The following is a 20,281-nucleotide window of genomic DNA, read 5'->3' on the forward strand; positions in this document are numbered from 1 at the left end:
TGTGTTTATCTTCAACAGTTTCTCCTCCACTTTGCTCTCAGTTATTACAAGATTCTCTAGCTTACTGCTAGAGTTGAATACACCTCTGGCATTCCCCTCGCTGAATAACTCCTCATGTGTGAATGTCGATGCAAAATATTCATTTAGTTTGTTAGCTACCTGAGCAGGGTCATCAACAGTTGACCCATCGATCTCAAGTGGACCAATCTGATTGATCCCCTTCCTTCTAGAGTTTACATAAGTAAAGAACTCTTTGCTGTTTTTCTTCGCATCCCTTGCCAAGGATCTCTCGTAATCTGCCTTCGCCTGCCTAATCTCCTTTGTAACTTGGTTACAGATCAACTTGTATCTATCATAGGCGTCTGTGTCACGTGTTAATTTGTATGTATCCCATGCATTTTTCTTCTCTGCCATATGCCTCATTAGTTCATCTGACATCCATTTAGGCCTAAACCTTGAACAATATTTCTTAGTTGGTATGTAAAGCCTAGTAGCTTCCAAGATAAGTTCTTTGAATGCTTCCCATTTTGAATTTGCTGTTGGCAATATCATCAGTTGATCCCACTGTATAGAATTTAAATACTGTCTCAGTCCATTGTAGTCGCCTTTACGAAAGCAATACCCCTTCCCTTTACCCCTAATGGTAGTTACCTCTTTGAGTAACTCCCACTTCAGCACACTGTGATCACTGCCACCTAGTGGTTCATTTATCTGCAGATTCTTAATGCATGAAGAATCACTACTGATAATCAAATCAAGAGTATTACTCCCTCTAGTTGCCTCCCGAACATGCTGATGTAGAAAACAATCATCCAATAAATCCACAAAAGCCTTGCTACTGTGTGAGTGACCAGCCCCCAAATTCCAGTCAATATCTGGGAAATTAAAATCCCCCATTATAAGACTCTCTGATTTACTGGCGCACTCTATTTCTCCGAACAGTTTCTTATTATACTCATCAGAGTCATTAGGCCTATAGCACACTCCTACTCTCAATTTTGATCTCCCAATGCTTATGTCACACCAAACTGACTCGACACTGCACTGTCCAGCGATGTCGACTGGCTTCACTTCCTTGGATTTTATGTGTTTTTTAACTAATAGCATAACCCCTCCTCCCTTCCTATCCTGTCTATCCTTTCTGTAGACATTGTACTCCCCAAATTCCAGTTCTGCATTCCTTATATCTGTGTGACACCACGTCTCTGAAATCCCCACAATATCTGCCTTTGATGTTTTGAGCAATACCTCAAATTCATCAAATTTATTTACTAAACTCCTAGCATTGGTGTACACACAAGTATACATGCACCTGTTCTTTTTCTTAGCTACCCTATTCCACCTCATCTGCCTCGATTGGATTTAATGACAGAGGGGCTCATTTCTCCTCATATACACAATTCATGCAAATTAGAAGACTAAGACATGGTTTCGGCCAATAGGAGTTTTGGGCAAAATTATAAATGTTAATGCGATTATCGATGATTTCCCCCTGAGAATAGATGACGATTATTGCGTTAACGTTCATATCAAAGGTAAGAAAAAATTCACAAATCGAGTAATTTAAAGGGCTTGGTTCGTAAATGAGATCTAAAGGTTATGTGAAAGTATCTACTTGTATCCTCTGTATGATATCGAGATTGACGAAGCATTCTTTGATGAAGACATGGAACACCGCCATGCTCTTACACGTAGTGAAATTGTACCTATTGAAGAAAGTTCAAACTCATAAACATACTTTTACTTGTTTATGAGTTTGGAGTTTTGAAGCTCCATTTATGCCATCACGATGATTGTAATTCCTATGCCAAAAGCAGACACTCGACGAGTCAAATATAATGCTGAATACAAGAAATCGTGGAAGAATCTAGAGGGCAACGCATATACTAGCATCGATCACTTCTTTAAAGAAAATCGCATTCATTCGGAATTATAAAATATAGATTTACTTCGAGCTAGCATCACTCTGGCAAAAGTCTTTCTGAAACGAGAACCTCATCAAAAATTTCATAACCTCTTCAATCCTTTTGTGTTTATCGTTTTATAGTCTAACATGGCCACTCAATTCACCATGAAGAACATTCTCATGCTGCTTATTTCGTCGAATACGTAAATAAGACAATCGCGGGATTATCAATTTACAACGTAAAATTATTGAAATTATAAATGAGTATCCTGAGTTTGGAAACGAGTATCCATCATTGAAATTACAAGAAATTAAGCATTGATATGCTCAATTTCAACTCTGTCGAAATTAGTAGTCAAGAAACTGCTTGGTATTTTGCTTTGTTAACCGATGTCCGAGAGTTCAGTTGTTGTAACTTATATACATACCCTATACAGCGATAGCGTAAGGCCGCCCTAGCCTAGTGGTCAGGCGCGCGGGTGCATAAGTGCACGTGCCTTGAGTGACCTGGGTTCAAGCCCTTGACTTCTGAATACAATGCTGTTTCTTGTATTCTGTGTATCTTGTAAACTCCTCTGACCGTTTGGTCGTCCCGGAGTATAAACAGAAAATTTATTCGATTTAAAATGGAACGAGAAAACATAGGTGACGATTCTACCGACATTTGGAAAGAGAATTGGCTTGAGAAGTACGAGAAAAGGATGATGTGCAACGAATTCAAACAGGCCGGAATTGGTAACGACATCGTTGACCTTCCATTGGCAAATAGCGGGCTCACGCCCTATACTTACCCCACCGAATCAATGTTACAGTGACAGCTTTGACGTCATTTAGGAAGTGACATAATTTACTTCATTTCCGCTTCACATTTCGGTCAAACATATTTTCACATAAAATATCTTTCATGCTTTTTTAATACTGTGTGCTATACGGCATAGTCCATTACGGATGGGATGATCATATGTCAGTGATCACTGAGTATATATGCATAGGTTTTTTTTTTTTTTTTTTTGAGTTTAGAGAATTTATAATAAATAAATTGTTGTAAGAAACGTCATCCGTGATAGAGCTGCCTTTAATTCCATAGTGAACTTAATTAGTTTGGAATGAAAAGGGTTGTTTAATAATCACGGAGAGAATTAGCTTAAAAGTTAAGTGCAATTGCATCATTTCTGTACGTAGCCAACTACTTAAGTAGTTATAAACTGACATCATTAAGTATATCTCATATTAATAATGCCAGTTTATATCTGCTTGAAGTAGCTGCCCGTTGCTTAAGTACATGCCAGTTTATAAGCGCTTGGCTACGTACAGAAATGATGCAATTGCATTAACTTGTATACTAGTTAACTCCCTATGTAACCTGAAGCCAGTAGTATCGGAGCACGGTATGAACCGAATGCTTCTCAGTACACGCGTATTAGTATTAGTAATGGCCGCATGGTGCAAGGAAGCCTATGGCTTATGCGGCACCAGCCAGAAAAAAAAAAAAAAAAAAACCAACCCAAATAAAACAATGATAAAAAAACAACAACTAATAATTAATAAAAGAAAAGGAAATTAAACCTATCATCTTATGCGTTTCCCTCATCCGAAGGTATTGTCCAGATGACCTATGAATTTCCCCAAACTGCCTCTACCACCCATGTAGGCAACTTATTCCGGTAAATTTTAACTCGCTCGCTGGCTAAAATAAAACTTCCTGCAGTCCAATCTAAACATCTCCCCCAGTAACTTGAATTTATGTCCCCTAGTTCTAGCATCATTTATAATCTTGAAAATTTCGTCCTCATTCATTTTACTGATGCCCTCAGAGCCTTAAATACCTCAATCAAATCTCCTTTAAGGTGTCTAGTTTCCAAACTCTGCAACCTACATATTCTAAGTCTTTTTTCATAAGGATGCCCTTTTGCTAATCTCACCAGGCGAGTTACCCGTCTTTGCACCCTTTCAAGAAGCTCGATATCTTTCTTTAGGTGCGGTCTCCATACTTGAACACAGTATTCCAAGTGTAGTATAACAAAAGCCTTATATAATGAGATTATCACGTCCCTATCTCTACTCGCAAAAGTTCGATAGATTATCGATACGACACCATGGGCCTTCCTTGCAATCTATTTACAATTCTCGGAGAATTTCATGTCTGACTGTATCGTAACACCCAAGTCCCTTTCCTCCGGTTTAGTTGAACTCCACCAAGTGAATAAGTTATTTTGGAATTACTGTTTCCCAGGTGTAATACCTTACACTTTGTTGGATAAAGCATAGCTGCCATTTTTCTGACGATTCCTGAAGTCTATATAGGTCTCTCTGAAGCTCAGCTTGACGGTGATCATTAACTACTCTACCAATTTTAACATCTGCAAATTTAGACATCACACCCTCTGTCCCTTCATCAATGTCCTTTATGAAATTAAAAACAACAGTGGTCCTAATACTGATCCTTGGGGAACCCCACTTCTTACATTGATAAATGGCTATTCCCCAATCTGAGGAATAGCCATTTATCACAACCCTCTGCTTCCTGCCCTGAAGCCATCCTGATATTCATCTAAGGATTTTCCCAGTGATTCTAACCTGTTCCAGCTTATAAAGCAACCGCATATGTGGGACTGAGTCAAAAGCGTTGCTGAAATCTAAATAACCAATGTCGAAATTATTCCCTAAATCATGAGATCCAGCTCTCATGAGAGCTGGATCTCCTGATTTAGGGAATAATACCCTTTCAAAATAGTGAACCAGATTTGCTAAACATGATTGACCTGAGGGGCTGACTTGACCATGTCCTGAGGGGGTAAGGAAAAAAAAGGTTCATTTTTCTGGCGTTAGTTTGTGTTTCTCTCGGGAGATGGCGTGCGTTGTAATTTCGGTATTTAATTTTCAGATCTTTTTTTTTTTTTTTTTTGGGATCGGGCGCAAACTGGGATCATTGATGTCTGGGGGGGGGATTCGACGTTTCCTCCCAGCTAACGGGTTCCAGGTATTGGAAAGTTATATGTAGTCTTTGAATGTATTGATTGTGACGTTATAGTGAATTTTTGTGAATAATTTTAACGTTAATTATGTTGCAGTACATTGTGGGTCTTAATTAGGAAGATCTATTTGGGGATGGTTATGCTGTGGGGAAGGGTCGTCCCTGCGTCCTTTGGGAAGTTTATTTTGGAGTGGATAAGCTTTGGGTCGCCCGGGGCCGCGGCATCTTGTCTGTGTGCGGGATGAAAAACGTTTTTTTTTTTCTGAAAGATAAATTCCTTGCTCTTTCCATCTGTTGTTGCGACCTGAAAATAAAATTATCTGTATTCGTAAATTTTTTCTTGACCAAAATTCCACCTGTTCTTGAAAAGCTGAAAAATTAAACCTGTGTGTGCTTGAAGTCTTATCAAGTTTATCTACAATGATTGTCATTTTCTCAAAACTCTGTATATGTTGATGTGTAAAAAATCTGTTCCAAAGTAACATTTAAGATTAAGCAGTTGTTTCAGTCTGGCTGAAAATATAACCTGATATTTATTTCCCTTCTTCGGAATGAAAAAAAAAAAAATTTTCTCCCAATGTCTGTACCTACCTTTTTTGAAAATCTAAAAACTTCAAATACCGTTCGTTTTGCTCTTGTAATTCTCATGAGAAAAAACACAAGTGAGTCTGGATTTATTTTGAATTTATTTGTGTAAAATCTATTCATTAGCATTAGTAGAGGCATTTGATGCAAGAAAGCAAGCTTATGCAGCATCAGCCAAAAAATAAAAATAAAATAAAATAAAAATAAATAAAAAAATAACCACTTCCTCTTCGCCCCTCTGTTCGTTCGAAATACCTGTCCAGCTGAGCCTTAAACTAATTTAGGCTATCAACTTCCACGACAAGGGATGGAAGTCTGTTCCACCAACCAACCACCCGCTGGCTAAAGGCAAATTTCTTCACGTCTATCCTACATCTGTCCTTCCTCAATTTGAATTTATGCCCTCTCAGGTGATTATTCTGAGCAAGAGGAAGAATCCCATCAGCATTGAACATGCTCAAACCATTCAAGGCTTTATACACCTCTATCAGATCACCTCGCTGGTGCCTAGTCTCCAGACACTGTAATTTGCAAAACTTAAGCTTATTCCATTCAAAACGTATTCCAAGGTAAAATGGAATAGAAACACTTAAAATGTTTTTTTTTAAGAAAACAAAAAAAAAAACCAAAAAGTTGTGAAACACTTAAAAAGGTTATTTTTATCTATAATACTGTACTAAAGAATGACACAGATAATTACAAATTCCACTTGTTCTTGAAAGCTGAAAAATTAAGTGAAAATTACCAACGTTAAGGGTGGCATTTTAGGTTATTTTCAATGTTACCTCAAAAATAAAACTATATATTTTAGCATTATCAAGTGTGGTTTTTTGACTCTGCTTCAATTTACAATAACAAACCAAAACACACATGTTACGATTAACCAGTTAGTATTGTCAAGCAATTGAAGTGCGTATGCAAAGCCAGCATGTGTTTCTTTAAGTGACCACCAAATAACAGTTTTTCTCAAAAACTTAAAATTACCAATATTAACATTGATATCTACTTCTGAACAGGCCAGCAAATAATATCAACAGTTTAACAATTAAAAAAATTATTGTACTCGTGTGTGCGATTGAAAACATTTTCATGTATGATTCCACTGTATCTGCAAAGCATGAGCGATTGCGTCCGCGTTTTCACAATCTCTGGATCGACTTAATGGTAAAAATTTCTAAAGTTAAAAGTTTTAGATTGAATTTAAAATCTACTTCAGCTTACTCTTAGTAAACATAGGAGCTGATAACATTTACAAAATGTTATCAGCTCCTATGTTTACTAAGAGCCAAAAAGTAATTAACAACTTAATAATGATATTGACACTTAGGCTTTTGTTTTGGAATCGTGCAGTCAAACTGAATCAAAAACTCACCAGGACTGCTCCACTGTGGAAGCAGAATTGTGCAGTTGCTTCGCAAAGCACAAACACATAAAACGATAATTCACATACATTTCAAGATTTTCGTATTATTCATTGGAAATATAGTCATCTCCATGTTAACTGTATCACAAGGCTACACATTGTTAAGCAAACAAAAAAAAAAAAAAAAAAAAGAACACATTTTTCCACTTATCTGGATGAAAGCACATACATATACACTGGTGTGCAAAATTTAAGGACCAGTCAGGTCCTTCACCTGTAGCTTCTCATAGGAGTGGCCTGCATATGGGGAAAACATACCAAAGGAACCTCGTGAGTACAGAAATGATGAAGAACACCGACACAACAACGGAATCAAAACGGTACAGAGGTAGTTTATTCAAAAATGGCAACATAGCACTGGCTGCCATGATACAGATGCATCACTGCCAAAGATGGAACAAAGGGAAGAGGTGGGCCTCAGTAGGAGATAGATCCACCCCTAATGTCGATGCAGGCTTTGCACCGCCTGTCCATACTTAGAAAAATGTTGTTGATAAGTTCTTGTGGTAACATCATCCATTCCTTTGTCAGCGCCATCTTCAGCTGGTGAACATTTTCTGGTGGGTGTGGACATGCTGCTAAGCATTCCCCAAAGCGTCCCATATGTGTTCGATGGGATTTAGATCACTGGAACGGGCAGGCCAATGCATTCGAACAATGTCCTCACTTTCCAAAAGCATATCAATAGCTGCAGTGCGATGGGATGTGGCGTTATCATCCATAAACACGAACTCGGGGCCAATAGCACCTCGGAACAGACGCATATGGGGAAGGATTATCTCAGTACAGTAGCGTGCACCAGTTACAGCACCGCCTTCCAGTATCTGGAGTTGTGTACATCCATCCAAGATAACGTCTCCCCAGACGAGAACCCCCTCGACCGCCATAACGATCCCTTTCAGTGATGTTTGAGGGGTGATAGTGTGCCAACCTCTCACCAGATTAGCTGACGTCCAGAATCACTGCTGAGACTGAATCTACTCTCATCAGTAAAGAGTACCTTAAGTAAAGAATTTGTGGTTGTAAAGTTCAGAAATAGTAGTCCTTAAGTTTTGCACACCAGTATACAACTTCAATCGACAGACAGAATGCAGTTTCTTTTAATTCCCTTGTTCATTTGAATATCACTAGCGAAAACACGAGTGTTCACGTCGACCTCTCAGCTGACTAATTTCCTTTCGGCAGTTCCGGAACATAGCTTTTGAAGTTTTTAACCGACTCTCCCAGAGGCATCACCCGTTGTGAGGGGTGAACATGATCAAGTTTTTATTTTCCTGTCATATGAATAAGCGAAAATTACCAATGTTAAGATTGGCATTTTAGGTTATTTTCGATGTTACCTCAAGAATAAAACTGTATTTTAGCATTATCAAGTGTCAAAAACAGTGTTTTTTCAAACTTTGGAAATTTTTAAATTTCAGAAATCATACTTATTTGTTGATATATATTTTATTCTTGGGTATGATTTGTGCATGTCAGGCCACCGGCTTTCTTCACTTATATTTAGGAACCATGCGCAAAGATAGAAATTTACAAATATTCAAACGGGCCAATCACATTGAGTTTTTTTCAGAACATCAGCTTTACACATCTGATAGTGAAGAGTCTGTTTCGAAATTATCTTCCTGTTTTTGGCTGTTAAGTTCATAGACAAGAGCTAACCACCGTTGAAATTTTACTTAGACAAACTTTCGTATTTTGCTGTCCGGATTTAAAAGTCAGAATTAATTCACTTATCGTCTGTAGCTTGATTCTAAATGGAAAACGCTCACACAGTACATTGAAACTGGCCAATCGGCGCTCTCGTGTTCACACAACGAATTTAATTCCATTTACCTTGTATACAGGTAGTCGATAAAACTATGCTTTTGTAAATTTTATGTGTCTGTGTTTTTTTTTTTTGTTGTTGTTTTTTTTTTAAGGATAAGAAGCGTTGACAGAATAAAACTTTAAAAATTAACTGCTAAAGAAGATAAACTTAACTGTTTAAAGAGATTCACAAAGTAAACTTAGTCTGATTTGTCAAACTTTGGAAATTTTAAATTTCAGAAAACACTGTGACAATATGAATTTACACTCTGTCGACTGTTCTTGTGTGCAAAGTTTGCAACCCGAACCATCCAAACAGCACCCAGATGGGGGCCTTTAACCATCCCAAGCAGAGTTGCCAACCTTCTTCCGCGAGAAGGACTGTGGAAGCTCGAATGGTTAGGGGCTCTCAGCCGGGTGCTCTTTGGAGTCAAGAGTCAGGTTAAGTTTATTTTGTGAATCTTTCCAAACCAGTTGAGTTCAGCAGTTAATTTTAAAGTTTATTCCAGCTTCTTATCCTTAAAACCGAATTCTTCAATAATGTTAACACAAGTAGGAAAGTGAGATGAAAATTACCGAAGCTGTGACATTAGTCTTTTTTTTTTTTTTCTGTGGTAGTAGCAAGTTCAAGTTGAAAATAATATGGAGCGTGTAAGAAATCAACCTTTAATGTTCCGACACATATCCTGCACTTTTGAACTATTGTTGTTTGCTACCGTTTGAATTTCTTCAAACTGATGCCCTTCAGCAGTCTGCATTCCATACAATCTTGTGTTGGTAAGAAACATATCGGCTTTCAAAAGTAGAGAAAAACAAAGATAGAATTTTGACGTTTCAATTTTGAAAGTTTTTTTCATTAAGTTAACATTCAGTTTAAACACAACAACAAGCATTAAACCAAATTCAAAAAGAGGAAACCGTTTGCACAGATATTGGCAATCCCCAACTCCTTCCCAACTATAGAGATTAAGAGTCCAAGACACCCTCTAACCTGTGAATGTGCAATTCTAACTTTTATTCTTGTGGTGAGAATCAAAATGTCTAACTTAACGCTGGTAATTTTCACTTTAACATCTTGTGTTAACAACTAAACCACGAAATTAGAGAGAGAGAGAGAGAGAGAGAGAGAGAGAGAGAGAGAGAGAGAGAGAGAGAGAGAGAGAGAGAGAGAGAGAGAGAGAGAGAGAGAGAGAGAACCGGATGGCTCGAACTGTCCACTTATGGGTTTTAATCCTAATGCGATTTCATAAGGTCACAAAGAATTTCTTTCATAGTAAGAAACACATTTTGTCCTTTTTGATTTCAATGGTGTAGATTGAGCTGGAAATTATATGCGAGCAGGAACCACAAACTTTGCACACAAGAACAGTCGACTGAATGTAAGTTCATCATCATCATCATCTATCATCGTTCCGCTATTCCACGGATCGACGTATGAAGCCTCACCACCATCCCTGTGCGTGTACTTCTCTCCATCGTTGATTTCACTCCAATTTCTTTCTCTCTTAATGACATTGGTCTTTATCATGTCCTGGCATCTCGTTCTTGGTCTCCCCCTTGGTCTTTTGTTCCTTAATTGTAAATCAAACATTCGCCTTGGAAAACGCCTCTCGCTCATCCTCTTGACATGTCCAAACCATTTCAAACAGAAACTTTCAACCCTATTCTGGAGTTTTGCAACCTGAATTCTCTCCCTAATCACATCATTCCTGATTTTGTTGCGTCTTGTATTTCCGGATATGCTTCTCACAAATCTCATTTCCGCCCCTGGAATTCTGCTTTCATTTTTTTTCCCTCATAGTCCAAGTTTCAGATGCATATGTCAGAATTCGTACGTAATAGGCCTGATATATAGCCTTCTTCAGCGGTATGTTCCTGATCCAAATCAGATCTCTTGTCTGCCTATAGAAATTCCCACCCGCTTGTATCCTTCTACTTATTTCTTCGTCTATTACTCCAGTTTTTTTTTAATCGTGCTTCCTAGATACTTGAAGTTGTTAACCATTTTAAGCTGTTTCCCTTCCATTGTAATGTGTCCATCAAACTCGCCACTCCTCTTTAGAACCATTACTTTACTCTTCTCCTGACTGAAAACAAGTCCAAATTCATTGGCCATACTAGCCCCTATATCAACTTGCCGTTACACTTTTTCATTGCTCTCTTACCATATCCAGATGTCATCTGCAAAGACTAGATCTGGTCTTGTCCAAGTTGTTCCACCACTCTACATTGCACATCATTCATGACAGCTATGAACAGTAGTGGTGACAGGACGCCTCCTTGCCTCAAACCTGATGTTATTTCGAAGCTCTCTCAATCCCACCACTGTTCTTACTTTGCTCACTGTATTGGTGCACATATTCTCAATTCTCTCCACAAGATGTTCCTCTATCCCCAAGTTTCTCAAAACCTCCCACACTTTCTCTCTCTTTACGGCATCAAACGCTTTCTTTATATCCAAAAATGCCATCCATAATTCTTTATTGTATTCATAACACTTTTCCATCAGTTGTCTGATGCAAAAAATTAGATCCACCGTCGATCTGCCAGGTCTAAAGCCGTACTGTTCCTCGGCCATCCTATTTTCAATCGTTCCTCTTATCTGCCACTCTATCACTCACACATACAACTTACTCACGTGTGATGTCAGTGTGATGCCTCTATAATTGGAACACTCTTTTCCTCTTCCCCTTCTTGAACAATGGGATGATCAAATCTTCTTTCCAGTCCTTCGTCAACTGTCTCTCATCCCAGATCTTACAGAACAGTCTGTATGTCCACGCTATTTCTACCTCGCCTGTAGCCTTCAGCATTTCTCCATTTATCTCATCCATACCAGCAGGCTTACCTGTCTTGATGTATTTCCATGCCTTCACTACTTCATTCCCTTAAGTCTGTCTGCTCTGTCTCCATACCTTCGCTTTCATCCCCTCTTTTATGATCAACCTGCCTTTGCCCCTTTTGCTGGCTGTCCTGCACATTCAACAGATATTCAAAATACTTCTTCCATGTTCCTCTTATCTCTTCGTCCTTGGTTATTAGATTCTCATTTTCATCCATCAAGTATTTGCTCTGTTCACCATCTCTTCTCCTTTTCCTCACGATACCATACAGCGTCTTTTTATTACCGTCGATATCTTGTCGTAGAGTTTAACTCCATTCTTCCAACGATAGTCTTCTTTCCTCATTAACTATCCTCTTGGCCTCTCTCTTCACGGTTTCATCTCTCTTTATTCCCGTACTTTCTGTTCTGAAAGATTCCAAATGCATTATTCTTGATTTTCACAGCTTCTCTCATTCTATCATTCCACCATGGGGTTTCTTTCCATCTCCTTCTATTGCTTGTCCTCCCACAAACCTGCTCTGTCAGTCCTACAATACAGTCTTTGAATGCTTTCCATTCTGATTCCACGCTGTTCACCACTGACTTAGGTGCAGCCTCCTTCCTGAACTCTTCTCTGAACATCGCCCCTTTTTCCTCTTTTTTCAACTTCCACACCCGTAGTTCATATTGTCATAGTGTTTTCGGAAATTTAAAATTTCCAAAGTTTGACAAATCAGACAAATATTAAAAAAACAGATTTGACAAATCTTGTAAAATCTGACAAATTTGACAAATCTCGAAAAAAACAAAAAAACAAAAAAAAAAAAAAAACAGACACATAAAATTTACAAAAGCATAGTTTTATCGACTACCTATATACCAGTTAAATGGAATTAAATTCATCGAGTGAACACGAGCGCGCCGATTGGCCAATTTCAATGTACTGTGTGAGTGTTGTACGTTGAGAAAAATAAGCTACGACAATAAGTGAATTAATTTTGACTTAAATCCGGACAGCAAAGTACAAAAGTCTGTCTAAGTAAAATTTCAACGTTGGTTAGCTCTTACATCTAACAGGAAGGTTAATTTCGAAACAGACATGTCACTATCAGATGTGTAAAGCTGATATTCTGAAAAAAAAAAAAAAAAAAAAACCTCAACGTGAGTGGCCTGTTTCAATTTTTGCAAATTTAATGCTTTCAGAATGTTTAAGTAGACTTGACGAAAACGCATTTGGAAAAATGCGCGCGCACACACCACACACACACACATGAGCACAATGATTTTTTAAATTGCTAAACTGTTGATGTTATTTTATGGCCTGAAGAAGCAGATATCAACGTTAATATGGGTAATTTTAAGTTTTTGAGAAAAACTGTTATTTGGTGGTCACTTAAGGAAACCATGTTGGCTTTGCATACACACTTCAATTGTTTGACAAAACTAAATGGTTAATCGTAATATGTGTGTTTTGGTTTGTTTTTGGAAATTTAAGTAGAGTCAAAAACCACACTTGATAATGTTAAAATATGCAGTTTTATTCTTGAGGTAACATCGAAAATAACCTAAAATGCCAACCTTAACGTTGGTAATTTTCACTTAAACTCATTTAAAAAAGCATACTTTATGTGGTTTAATATACACTTTTATTGTTGTTGTGACAGCTAAAACGTCGAACTTAAAGTTGGCAATTTTCTCATTAGCATCTTGTGCTAACAACTAAAATGGCAAAATTACAATATTAAGGATAAACTAACTGCAGTCACTGATAAATAGTTTTGTGAAAAATGAACACAAAATGAACACTAGAGGAACAAACACTGGTTTAATTTTTCAGCTTTCAAGAACAGGTGGAGTTTATAAATATTATCTGTGTCTGGGTGATTCTTTAGTATTATAGAGAAAAATTCTTTAGTATTAAAGAGAAAAAAATATATATTATAGAGAAAGAAAAAAGGTAACAGTACATTGGGAGAAAAAAAAAAATTTTCATTCCGAAGAAGGGAAATAAATATCAGGTTATATTTTCTGCCAGACTTCGAAGAAATACAGTTTTAATTTTTCAGCTTTTCAAGAACAGGTAATACCTTTTAACAACTGCTTAATCTTAAATGTTACTTTGGAACAGATTTTTTACACATCAACATATACAGAGGTTTCAGAAAATGACAATCATTGTAGATAAACTTGATAAGACTTCAAGCACACACAGGTTTAATTTTTCAGCTTTTCAAGAACAGGTGAAACTTTGGTCAAGAAAAACTTTAAGAATACAGATAATTCTATTTTCAGGTCTCAACAACAGATGGAAAGAGCAAGGAATTTATCTTTCAGAAAAACAAAAACGTTTTTCATCCCGGAAGGTTTTCTATCCCGCACACAGACAGGATGCCGCGGCCCCGGGCAGCTGCGGGCGGCCCACTGCATAGCCATTCCAAAATAAACTTCCCAAAGGATGCGGGGACGACTCTCCCGCACAGCATAACCAAAATAGACCTTCCCAATTAAGACCCACAATGCATTTCAACATATTTAACGTTAAAATTATTCACAAAAATTCGCTATGACGTCACAATTGATACATTCAAAGACTACATCTAACCTTCTGATTAGCTGAGAGGAAACGTATCCTCTACATATCAATGATCCCAATTAGCGCCCGAGCCCAAAAAAAAAAAAAAAATCTGCAATTAAATGCTGTAATTACAACTATCACTATCTACTGAGAGAAAAGCAAACTAACACCAGGAAAAAAACTTCTTTTTTTTCCTGATCCCCTCAGAACATGGTCAAGTCAAACGCATGTACTGAGAAGCATTCAGTTCATACCGTTCTACTGAGGCTTTTAACCTTAAACTATTCTGTAATCACGGAGAGGATATATTGTTCAAGAAATTTTAGGACAGAGGATGAGATTGAGATGACCTAATGTCTTTATTCTTTTGACATTAATATTTTTTAATCTGTGTAATATAAATCCATTCAAAGTTTGAAACACCTCAATCAGAACTTCTCTCAGATGCAAATGTTCCAGGCGCTGTAATTTGCAGAACTGAAGCCTTTCCTGTTCAGAGCATCCTTTTGTTCATTTCACTAATCCTGTTGCTCTTCTCTGCACCAGTTTCCACAGATCCACATCCTTCCTCAATTGGGGTTTGCAGAACGTTATGCGGTACTCAAGATACAGCCTGGCTATTACTTTATGCAATGGGGTAATCACCTCCTCATCCCTGTTGCTAAATTCCTGTATATCATTAACATAACACAATGAGCTGTCCTAGCAACTTGCCGACACAGTTTAGAGACCTTTTTCATTCTCCACTACCCTGAGTGTGGTACTAGACAGTAGGTAGGTTATGATTTACCTGTTATATTACCTTGCATTTGTCAATGTTAAACGTCAATTGGCACTTTTCAGCCCAACTACCTTATTTTTATAGATATTTTTGTAACAACATACCCTGATTAGTGTCATTAATTACCCTGCAATCTTAGTCATTAAGTCCGATATCAGTATCTTTACTAAATAGTGAAAGCAACAATTAGCCCAGTACTGAACACTGGGGAATTTGAAACAGATGAACTTCACTGATGTATGATGATAAACGTATATTTAATATAAAATAAATTTAATTGCTTTATTCTCAACATAGTACCTTAATATTGAGGAAGAATACGCACCTTTTGATATTCAAATGCATCATTCCATCTTTCAAATACCAAGCATTCTGCATGATGAGAGCCCATTGAACACTTATAGAGACTAAACTAAAGTTCACGGCCAAGCAGCGGTAGCCGTACTTTTGCTGAAGGGTAATCAGGAAGCCAAAACCAACACAAAGCATGATGTGAATATCCTGGAATACTGTGCAAACTAAACATTAGCATTGCCTCTAAAAACCATTTTTTAAAAATATGCTCACTTAAATACAATATTAAATAAATACCACGCTATAACAAATTGAAATTAATTATGGTATTTACTTCAACTGGGGCCTTTGAAAATCTCTCTCTCTCTCTCTCTCTCTCTCTCTCTCTCTCGTATTTATTACATTTATTTAGTCTGCAATCCCCTTGATTTCTACAAGTGACCATACGAGCTCGCATATGCTTGGAATATTACTTGAAGAACATACAAGCAGTATAACCATTAATTAAAAATAGAGAATATTAAAAAAGAGAAATAAAAACCATACAATACAAATGGAATGGTATGAAAAACATTTGGACAAATGAAATATTACTTGAAAAACATACAAAAGGATTGGAATAAAAAGCAGGAATATTAACAAAGAGAATTAATAACAGTATAGTGATACAGAAGAAATTTAAGGCAAGGGCTTTAACCACTGGGCCACTCAGATATTTGATACAGATAGAATGAAATAAAACATGAATAATAAAAAGAAATAAAAAATATATTATTCTCCCATCCCGACGGATAACTTTCCCTAACGCTTACGTTACGCAAAAGAAAAACCACTTTTGCGTAACGGATATTATTATTATTATTATTATTATTGCTCTTATATTATGTCTCCCTGACTGGGGGTTCTACCTCGTGACGGGTATTGCTACGAAGTACACAGGGTGTTTGTTGTTATGTTTGTGTTACTGTTGGTCGAGGAACTCTCTGACTATCCTACAGGTGTTTAGGATTGCGACTTTCTGGAGTACCTTGTAGGTGTTCGTTGGGAGACCTATTGCTGCTAGGCTGTTATGTAGGGTCTTTGCCACTATACCTGTGGTTGACACGATGATCGGGATGGTCGTTACTTGTTGCATATGCCCAGAGGCGGATTTAACGGCGAGCGCACCGGGCGCGCGCCCTGGGCCCCGACTTCTGAAGGGCCCCGCAAAACCCCAACTTTACATTTTTTTCTAATGACACCAAGTTTGGTTTCATATGTGCAATTTTAATTATGTACAAGTTTACAATCGGCGGTAAAACCTGATAGTATGTTTATATTCGCTTATTTTCATTATTTCATTACTACGCTGCATACTATACACATACTACGCTGCATAGGCCCCGCGCGGCTGCGCTACCGCTCATCGGAGCAATAAAATCGTATTTTCTACTTTGTACTTACAAAGATTCTCCTACAGTGCAGACTTACGATATACGCAAATACGCGTATATCGTATACTGTTCCAATTATATTAAGATAAAATTAATTCCTGTTGTTACATCAGCGCCTGGATTTTCGTAGTTTATGAATAATTTTTGAATTTTAATTAATCATTAATTTATTGCACTATAACGAAAAATCTTTTCTCTAGTATTCTAATCATTCAGACTATTAAATTTCATATTTTTCTTTTCATTGGTAGGCTACCAATGGTAGCTAGAAAAATGAAACGACATCTATCAGGGGCTGATAAAAGACAAATTAAAAAAAGACGTGAGCAAGTTGCCAACGAACAGAAAGGAGCATTGGACAAATTTATAACTGTACATGTTAATACATGTAATTAAAAATACATGTATTTTTATATTCACTGTCTCTCTCTTTTTTTAAGGGGCCCAATATTTTCTTCTGCGCCCGGGGCCTCAACCGACCTTAATCCGCCACTGCATATGCCACATCTCTTTGATCTCCTGTCTTAGGTTCGTGTACTTCCTGATTTTTCTCCATGGGTTTTCTGCAAGTTGCCAGTGTTGGGTACCGCTATGTCAATCAGATAGATAGCCTTTTCTTTCTTGTCCACAAGGGTTATGTCCGGTCTGTTGTGCGGGATTGTCCTATCCGTTATTATGGCGCGGTCCCAGTACAGCTTGTGGATTGGGGTCTCTAGTACTGCCTGGGGTTCGTACTTGACGGTACACTTTCTTCGATTTTCTTTATTATTATTATTAGCCACATGGTGCAAGGAAGCCTGAGGCTTATGCTGCACCACCAGCCAAAAAAAAATTCCAAAGTTACCCTGAGAGAGAGAGAGAGAGAGAGAGAGAGAGAGAGAGAGAGAGAGAGAAGTAGAAAGGAATCACCAAGAAAGAGAAGAATGATGATATTCAGCTCAGGACCCTGGGTTTGCCAAGGCTATACTTATCAGATGTGAGCCCCTGGGGTCAGAAACGGATAATCGAAAGCACGGATAATCTGAACTTACAAGTATATTTTATTTTATTGTGTTTTACAAATGTAACAACTTATTCTAATTATAATAGCTGTTACTGTATATTCGTACTTATTTAATCAGATTACCTCTAATTTTTGCTTGTTTTCGAGAATTTCGGAGATGTTTCCTAATGTCAAAGACAATATTCTCAGAGCCTATCATATCATTATATTCAAAGTCCCACTCATTCGTGTACTCTACAAACAGGGGCGCGTTATCCAATAGGCAAAAAAGACATGTGCCTAGGGCCCCTGATCAGAGGGGGACACCAAAATCACTGTTTGAAAAACTCATTGCTGTTTTTTACTAATATTTTTAAGTGATTTTTATCGGAAACTGACTTTCTACCTGAAGGTCAATGAACTTGAAGATTAATTTGAAAATTACGTTTTATTCAAAAATAGTTTTACCGATTTTGATGAAATTTTATATTCAGTTCTTCTTTAAATAGTTAAGTTAATTGAAAAAGTAAACACTTCCTTGTATGGAACCAGCGCCCCTGACAGAATTATGCTTAAGGGTGTTCCCACGAAGAACGCAGGAGACCGCTTATCTGAACTAGCAGCAAAATGCAGCTAAAGCTCCTCAAAGGCTATGATAGTAATTGAAAGTGGAAGAGAAAAATATATTTGCGAACGAATTTGAAAATCTTCAAAATAAAGATTCGAATTTACAACATGCTGTAAATCTTTTAAAATCATTGTCATTATATACAATGGCGGACAAAAAAACTGCATCACCTTAAAAAAAAGTAACATTTGCAGTGAAACGTACAAGATATTTTTTGATTACAGTCATTTTGTTTGTCGGAAAGCAAAGGTATTGCGTCTGATAACGCTTCTATTGCATCAGACAATAATTGCAAGGTATTGCATAATTCGCTTCTATAAATACGGCGTTGGAAGGGTATACGCGCTCACTAATACCTTGTTTTGCGGAGGTGTAAGCATGGCTCCATATGTTCGGTTGACACTAAGAAAAAAAAAAAGTGTAGCTGTTGCTCTGTCCCAGGAAGGGCTTTCTACGCATGCTATCACTGAAAAATAGGCTACCACCAGTCAACAGTATCTCGGGCGCTGAAATTAAAGCGTGAAACCGGTGATGTTAAGTGAAGACCCGGATCAGGCCATTAGAGAGTGACTACGCCTTCCCAAGATCGATATTTGAAACTTATTAATCGGCATGCTAGTGCTCCTGATCTAAAACTGGACTTTGAGATGGTGTTTTAACCAGTGGACCAACTGTCCAAAGACAGCATTCGGAATGTGGTCTGCATGCCTATCGGCCCAAGAAACCTCTGTTGACCCAACAAATGAGGAAGAAGCGACTTGCTTCGGCTAAAACGCATTTTTCATGGACAAAAGAGCGATGGGACACTGTCATCTTTTCTGACGAATCGAAATTCAACCTGCAAAAAAAAAAAAAAAAAAAAAAATTATGATATTAGGGTCCCCCTTAAATGATTACATCTACCCATATATTTATTTTGTCTCTAAATTGCGTGTGTTCTCTGGTCGATTTGCCTGTTTACTGGACGAAAACACCCCAGTTTCTGAGGGAAAAAACCTAGCTATCTACGCTTGAGACTGACTAACTGAGCCACGGAGTGAAAAAAAACCAATAAAGTTCCTCGCGTCACCCATGGATTCAAATCCGGGCTTTTCCACCCGGTGTGGGGTGGACGGTGACGATACCACTGTGCTACCACACAAAATTCAACTTTCATGGCTCAGATACACCAGAAGCAATACACCAGAAGACGAAAATCGAAGGCATACCATCCTGACTGCATAACACTGACTGTAAATTTTCCCGTCGGTCAGATGGTCTGGAGATGCATAACAAGCAAAGGGGTGGGGCGAATAAAGTTTAATACAGAAACCTACACTACTATCTTGGAGGAGTGCCTGAAACCCGTTATTAGGGATCACCATACAGACGTCCAAAACTGCATTTTTCAACAGGACTCAGCATCTCGCCACACAGAAAAATTGGTAAATTTTATGCTATTTAGATTTAATGATGAGTTTATCTTCTTGTCTCACAAAGTTTAAAACATATTTACACAAATATTTTCTCTTGTCTTTCTCCTTTAAGGTGCAGTCATAACTCAGAAATGCTGGCATTACAGTGTTGGACTGGCCCGGATTTGAACAGTTCAGATTTGAACCCTACTGAAAATTTCTGGTACATAATGTCGTCTAAAATTGCTCAGAAGAAACCAACAAGTAAGATTCAGCTGCAGAAGAGCATTGTAAGGGTGTGGTACCACGAAATTGGACAACCGTATATGCAGAAGTTGATTAACTCTATGCCAGATCGTTGCAAGGCTGTAATTACAGCTCGAGGAGGAACAACAAAATATTGCAGACTTATTTTGCTGATTTACAGTACATAATACTATTACGTTAACTTGTCATTTCAGTTTGTACAGTAAATGCAATAAAATGTATGTTTGGTTGTCATGATTGCCATTTGCATGATTTCTCATATTTTCATTAATTACGCATTTTACCCTTTGGGAAGGTATTTATGGCAATTAGGTATATCAGTTGGTCTTTTTATTGGATTTCATTCACAGAGATATATATCCCAACTAACAAATGCATTATTTGCAAAATTCACAAGTGACGCAGT

The 20,281-nt window shown here is 37.6% G+C and overlaps 1 protein-coding gene across 1 annotated transcript in view; it reads right to left on the reverse strand.

Annotated features, from left to right (window-relative positions):
• Window positions 1-15,312, reverse strand: part of LOC150084540 (ammonium transporter Rh type B-like) — a 127,293-nt gene extending 111,981 nt beyond the window's left edge. The window contains exon 1 of the mRNA XM_090375304.1: window positions 15,203-15,312. Within this exon, the coding sequence (XP_090231430.1) occupies window positions 15,203-15,255 (53 nt within the window). The 5' untranslated portion in view covers window positions 15,256-15,312. The remainder of the gene's footprint in view (window positions 1-15,202) is intronic.
• Window positions 15,313-20,281: the final 4,969 nt, after the last annotated feature.

Source organism: Mastigoproctus giganteus, chromosome 6, assembly GCF_048544385.1.
Source record: "Mastigoproctus giganteus isolate SK-2022 chromosome 6, ASM4854438v1, whole genome shotgun sequence".
Lineage (NCBI taxonomy): Eukaryota > Metazoa > Arthropoda > Arachnida > Uropygi > Thelyphonidae > Mastigoproctus > Mastigoproctus giganteus.